We start from the raw sequence: 7,500 nt of genomic DNA, 5'->3' as shown, positions 1-7,500 counted from the left end.
CAATGTTAAACCCACAATCAATCCTCCAGTTCAAGGCAACACAGAAAGGGGGGAACTTTTTTCTTATTTCCACACAACTCCTTTATGCTATATTAATGACATAGTTAAATATTGAAAATGGGTGGATTTCCCCTTTAAGCACTTTTTTAATACCTCTAAAATAAAATAGAAATAAGACCAATACTGTGTGAAAAGTAATCAACAAACCAAAAAATACATGAACAAAATATTTCTTAAGAAAGAGGCAAACATTGTTAAAATAGCAGATCTACACAACTTGCACACAACTTGTAGTAGATTTTCACAATATTTATCTGTGGAACCGAGTCAAACTAAATGTAATGCCTAGATTTCTCCTATAATGACATGCCCAAAATAAGGCAGTCAGGTTGGAAGTTGTTCACAATGTAACCCACAGTGCTGCTGGCCTCTCTACACACCCTTGGACTCTGCGTTGTACAAAATCTTCCCATTAGACAAATTAAATGAAACATGATTCAAGTGACAAAGTTTAGGAATAACACTACTGGTTTGTAAGATCAAACAATATTGTTTACAAAAAGTTTACATTTTGCAGGCTAAGAATATTGACCTTGAGAGAAAAACAACAAATAAATAAAGACATTATTCTGGACTCATGAGAGACAAAACTAAAGTGTGATCTACCTGAGGTCACACAACTCAGCAGTGTCTCCATCTGATAGAAGATTAAATCCAGCATGGAGGTTGTGGGTGAACGTGGTGTGGACTGTGTGGAGGAGAGTCATTGCGTCAGACACACTGTAAAAGGAAAGAGTACCTGCACTGTGGTCCAGGTACACTCCTATTCTGGAGGACACACGGCCTGGGATGTCAGTTATGCTTCTGTGTCTGAAACAATAACCGTATTTGCTACAGTTTAAAGACCACGCTTTATCATTGCATCCAAATCCACATAGACCACGAGGCCCTGTTCTGCTGATATCTTTGTATGAGACTGCTATATCAACCATGTCTCCACTCCACTCTACCTCCCAGTAACATCGTCCAGTCAGACCCTCTCTACTCAGAACCTGATCCCATCCAGTGAATCTCTCTGGGTGACGAGGATATGATAGTGGTTTGTTCATCAGCGTTACTTTTCTGTCCCCTTTAGACAGAGACAGGCGTCGATGAGCTGTGTTTGGATCCATGGTGATTGGACGTGAATATTGCAAGAACTCAGCTCTGGTCTTGGGTTCTGGTGGTGTTGACAGTACTGCCTGCCCCCAGTGAATTGCTTTTTTCTTCTTCTTTTTTAATTTCTTCACTCTGTTCACTGTCTCTGAGACGTTTGTCCCATCCTCTTTAAGAGTGTCCTCTAGTTTGTCTCTCATCTTGGACACAGCATCAGTCATATCTTCAAAGTATTTCAGAGGACAGACATTGCTGCTGACTGGGTGTGTAGATTCACTGATCCTTGAGAGAGAGGAGGTGTAACGCTGTAGAAAATGGATGTGATCCTCTGTGAGTGAGAGCTGCTCCAGCTCAGCAAGTCTCCTCCTCTGTTCAGTGACCTCCTGCTCCACACGCCTCCTTCGTTCTTCAGCACGACTCACTTCAAGTTTCTGCTGGTCTCGGATCAGCTCTCTCACCTCAGATCGTCTTCTCTCCATGGAAGAGATGAGCTCAGTAAAGATGGTGTCACTGTCCTCCACTGCTCTGTCAGCACAGTGGTTGATGGACTCCACCTCCTGGTGAAGCACCTTCACATCTTTCTCTCTCTCCTGGATTCTCTGCTGGATGTTCTGCTGACTCGAATCGAGCTCTTTCTGTCTCTCAGTCCGTTCTGCTACAGCTGAGATCACATCATGACCTTTGTGTTCTTCCACATAGCACAGATAACAGATACACTGCTGATCGGTACGGCAGAAAAGCTTCCTCATCTCGTTGTGACGAGAGCAGATGTTCTCCTGAAGCTCGCTGGAGGCTTTGACCAGCTTGTGTTTCTTAAAGGCAGGAGACTGATAGTGAGGCTGGAGGTGAGTGTCACAGTAAGAGACCAGACACTTAAGACAAGTCTCTACAGCTTTCAGTCTCCTCCCAGTGCAGAAATCACAGGCTATATCTCCAGGTCCAGCATAGCAGTGATCAGGAGGAACAGCTTGGAGTCTTGTCTTCTTCAGGCTCTCCACCACCTCAGCCAACATGGTGTTTTTCTTCAGAACTGGTCTTGTGATGCACTTGTGTCTACACTGTGGACAGCTGAACCTCCCTCTCTGATCATCCTGGTTCCAGAATAGTAGATCCAGACAGATAGAACAACACAACTGTTCCTGATCCAGTTGAACTCCCTGCTGTGCCATTTTAGTCTGTCTGTCTGTCTGTCTGTCTGTCCTTGTCTGACAAACAGATTGAGTTTAGTTTGGTTTAATTTACTCAGAGATAACATGAGATGAGAGATCCTTTCTGGTTGGTTCCTCAGAGATCACATGAGATGAGAGAGCCTTTCTGGTTGGTTCGTAAAGACAAAGCCACACTGAACCTTATCACTTTGTATTGGGCTGATAAGAAAAGGCTTGGTAGGAATCTTCTGACACTCAGGTGAGGTTCAAGGTCCACAACCTGCACACAGATACTCTACAGCCCCGCCCCCACGGAGGCACATACAAACACACAAGCCCTTAAGACCACATTTACTGAACAACATCACTTCATGTTCTGGAGCCTTGAGTAAAATAAATAAATCATTAATCCCTTTACACCTGGCATTTGTTATGGGTGTGTTATTGTGTGTAGGCAAACAGCATATCCAATTTCACATTAGTGATATTAATTAAAATGTTTTGGATTGATTTATGTTTTGTTTCACTGAGTCTCAGGGTTTGTATGGTGTTCAGAGGTTTAGGGTTAGGGTCAGTAAAGTGACAATTTAAGGACTTTTAAAACCTTTTTAATACTTAAAAAAAGAAAGAACAAAAGAAAGACCATTACTTCATCAAAGGTAATCAACAAACTATAGTATAACAAGAAAGAAAATGACTTTAAGTCATATTCTACCAGGTGCTCTGTGTGTGTGTGTGTGTGTGTGTGTGTGTGTGTGTGTGTGTGTGTGTGTGTGTGTGTGTGTGTGTGTGTGTGTGTGTGTGTGTGTGTGTGTGTGTTTGTTTTCATAGACCTGATTACTTGTTTTTAGGATTGCTTGTTTCTCTCGCCAAACCTGGCAACAGAATTTGCGACGCTAAACTCTAATAATGTTTTTTATATAAGTGGTGGCAACTTTTTTAGACACCACACAGGTCTTCCCAACAATAGCGAAGATTGAAGTCAGTGTGAACATGGCCAAATAATAACTTAATAGCCAAACTAGGTCTAATGAAGCACGCTAGCATTTAGGCTAACTGTCCTGCCTGAGGCTGCAATACAACTTGCACTGTCTGCAACTGTTGCAGTGTGAATGAGGGGAGCGGACAGCGGAGCGCTGTTACTGTGGGGGGCGGGCCGTCTCCCCATTCGTGTGGCCATTGGCTGAAAGGAGTGAAGGACAGCCAGGACAGCCAATGACAAATAGTTGTCGCTTACCCATAGCTTGGGAGGAAAAGTCCGCCCGTGCAGAGTATGGGAAAATATCCCCATTGGCTTAAAGGACAGCCAATGACGCAAATGTGTCGAAAATGTGTCGAAGGCAAATCTGTAATGTGTCAATCTCTACTCTGCCTATTCTTAGACTCAGGCGCTCTTCGAGCACCTGGTAAAAACTGGTCAAACAATGGCCAAATTGTCAAATGATATAAGAGAGGGGGAAAAAATGAAAATACCTGCAAGCCTTAAGTTAATTAGCTCAATTGTTAACTTCAAGTCCTCTCTCTTTTTACAGTATTCAAGTTGCTCTTTGCTATTTTATTTAGGTTAAAGTCGTATGAATGTAGGCCACTTGGGTAACACTTGCTATGGATCCCATGTCTATAATATGTTATAAACATACTTATGATGCATTTTAAAGCCTTTATTTTAATGAACAAAATGTACTTTTGTCCAATCTGTATGGTAGAGTATGTTAATACAATATAACATAAACAATTGGGATGGTTGTATTTTGTCGCCTTGCTCTTATATTGAGACAGTTAGATCGTGTCAAAGGTCATGTCTCACCTATAGGATCTGGCACAAATTTTGACCTATGGTCAAGATTAAATGTATCCCGCAAACAAGCAGGTCGGTAAAAATGTCAGCACTTGCGCAGATCTGGGGCAGAAGAGGAAGGTTACATGTGCCATAGACGCACATTTGATTCATTTGTTATTTTATTGTCTTTCTTTATTGTTATTTTCGGTCCTCAGTTGTCCATCTTGTTTCATCAACATCAAAGCTGTGTTCAAGAAGGTCGTGTCGGTCTTCTGTGTAACAATTGTTGGGTCTGGCATGTGAAATAGATGGGCTGAGAGGGTGGATGCAGCAGCCTATCTGGGGGCCAGAGGGGGGGATGGGGGACAGGGCAATGGTGAGTCATAGGGATTGATGTGACAGCAGAGAGTCACACACACACACACACACACACACACACACACACACACACACACACACACACACACACACACACACACACACACACACACGCACACACGCGCACACACACACGCACACACGCACACACATATGCACACATACACACACATACGCACCCACACACACATGCACACACTGGCACTCATCCATGATTTGACATGCGCATACTCAACACATGGATGCACACATGCACATGATATGCATATGTTTGATATGCAATTGTGCATGTTATACACACACACACACACACACACACACACACACACACACACACACACACACACACACACACACACACACACACACAGGATCATTACGTGCAGGATCACACTTAATGTGATGCACTTCTGACTGATTTGCCAGAGTTTGCTTCAGTGTGTCGTATTTGTCGCCAGCTAATTCTCAAATAGTCAAGTGGATGCATGCACACACACACGCACACACACACACACACACACACACACACACACACACACACACACACACACACACACACACACACACACACACACCATCATATTTGTGCTTGATGTGTCTGCTGTATGTGTCTGATGTACTGTGTCACATCAGCATCGGACCGTATGACTTTAGTATACGGAGAAGTAAAGCAGAGGACAGACTCTGTCTTTTCTTGTTGAGCTTAATCCTTGTTGAGTCTTTTGTCACATACAGTAGTTTCCAACGTGCAGTTTGTCTCTGTCTGTCATTTTCACATCTATTTAGGCTTTCTGTTTTAAGTTAATATGATGTTTTCTCACTTGATTTGAGCTGCCTGTCTCTCTTTTGTTCATGCATCTCCCACTTTCTTTCACTCTCTTTATTTGCCTAACGCTCTCACAAGCAGTGGTGTAAAGTAACTAAGTACATTTACTCAAGTACTGTATTTAAGTACAATTTTGAGATATTTTTTCTTTACTGGAGTATTTTCAATACTTTTACTTCTACTCCACAACAATTATTTGAAAACCTTAGCTACTAGTTACTTTGCAGATATAAATTATTACATTATGAAACATACACTTCAGCCCTATTTTATACCACGGCTATTTTCGAACATTTTAGCACCTTTACTTTTGGTACTTTAAGTATATTTTGATACCAATACTTTTGTTCTTTTACTCAAGTAAATTCTGTATTCCGAACTTTTGCTTGTAACAGAGTACTTTCTACATTGCTGTATTGATACTTTTACTTAAGTAAAACATTTGAGTACTTTTTCCACCACTGCTCACAAGAGTGTAGATTGCTCACTTTGTCTTTCTGTCTCTCTCATGCAGTCTTTCTTTCCATTCCCTTCTTTCATTACCTTCATGTCAGGATTTCTCTCTCTCACCCATCTATCTGTCTTTAGCTCAGGGGTCTTCAACGTTTTCAGGCCAAGGACCCCTTGGCTGAGAGCGAGATAAAGCGGGGACCCCCATTATATATTGTGTAAAATATTTCTTTCTTCATAGATTTCATCGGCAGCTTCATAGACTTGTTTCACAGCACTGTCATGTTGGATTCATGTTAATGTGTATTTCCAGACATTTAACCATGCACTTAAACAATACTTAGTAAACCTGACCTTTCACTCTGTACTTAGTCTGCTCTTTTTTCCCCCTACACCAAACCACTTTGCCGAAAATAGCCGATCTACAAGCGCACAACGCCTTGCAGTGCGAGGCGTTGTGCGCTTGTAGATCTGCTATTTTTGGCTAAAGTTCTCCTCAGAATAGGGATGCTTGGGTGAAGTGGTTAATGTAAAAATCACACAAAGATTTGGCGGACCCCCTGTATTAACTCTGAGGACCCCCTAGGGGTCCCGGACCCCCTGTTGAAGACCTCTGCTCTAGCTTGTTTCTCTTCATGTCCCTGAACTTGTCACTAGGGGGAGATATTGTGCCTCTATGTTCAGCCCAAAGACACATCTAGACATCTAACATGCTGCCTGCTATTTTGAAGGCATTCCATGTACACCAGCTCATCACACCTTGAAGTTTAATATAAGAAAACTGTGATGAAATGAAACATTTTCCAAACATAAATATATTTTCTGTATTTGTTGCTGTTTTCTACATTTTGCTGCGTCTGCTACCATATTCGTTGCTGCTTCTGTTGCTGTGCTGCAGGGCAGAAACCTCATATCTCCATATTTCAACTTTTAGTTATTTCGTAAATGAATGCCCAACTTCATCATACTATAGTGTTACAGAAAAGTAGCAAAAATAGCCAATCTATAATGAGCTTGTACATCTGCAATTTTTCTGACGTTTTTTTCCATTTTCTGAAAATGAACTGTTTTGGACAAGGTTTCCACCCGACGGTGACGATTTGTTGCTATATTCTGCATGTATTACTGCGTCTGTTGCTTTATTCTACATTTGTTATAACTGTTGCTAATCCACATCTATTGCTTCATCTTTTGCTGTATTCCACATCTATTGCTTCATCTGTTGCTGTATTCCACATCTATTGCTTCATATGTTGCTGTATTCCACATCTATTGCTTCATCTGTTGCTGTATTCCACATCTATTGCTTCATCTGTTGCTGTATTCTACATCTATTGCTTCATCTGTTGCTGTATTCCACATCTATTGCTTCATCTGTTGCTGTATTCTGAATCTGTTGCTGCATTTGTTGCTGTAAACTGTTGCATCTGTTGCTGTTTGTCATGTTCTACAGATGATATTGATGTTTTTGTTGTTTCATAAACTTTCATACTCAGACATTATTGTCTCATTCTATCCCTGTATATTTCTCAGAAACATACATTTCTGTCTCATCATGTCTCATTATCCCCCCCCCTTTATCAATTGCCTCTCCTTAGCTGATGGAAATGCTAATGCGTGGGGATTCATGCAGAACAGATGCATACTAAGACACAATATACACGGTTTTACACACACACACACACACACACACACACACACACACACACACACACACACACACACACACACACAGACACACACACACACACACACACACACAC

At 41.6% G+C, this 7,500-nt stretch overlaps 1 protein-coding gene across 1 annotated transcript; it reads right to left on the bottom strand.

The window, feature by feature from the left end:
- Positions 1-662: 662 nt before the first annotated feature.
- Positions 663-2,324, bottom strand: LOC311041798 (tripartite motif-containing protein 16-like; the record flags this gene model as incomplete). The annotated part of the gene is made up of 1 exon (XM_084052283.1): positions 663-2,324. One exon carries the CDS (start codon positions 2,322-2,324, stop codon positions 663-665), a length of 1,662 nt encoding a protein of 553 aa, XP_083908409.1.
- Positions 2,325-7,500: the final 5,176 nt, after the last annotated feature.

The sequence above is a fragment of the Gymnoscopelus microlampas genome (assembly GCF_963454915.1).
Source record: "Gymnoscopelus microlampas genome assembly, chromosome: 3".
Classification (NCBI taxonomy): domain Eukaryota; kingdom Metazoa; phylum Chordata; class Actinopteri; order Myctophiformes; family Myctophidae; genus Gymnoscopelus; species Gymnoscopelus microlampas.
The sequence above is the reverse complement of the archived record's forward strand: the minus strand, read 5'-3'. Positions and strand labels throughout refer to the sequence as shown.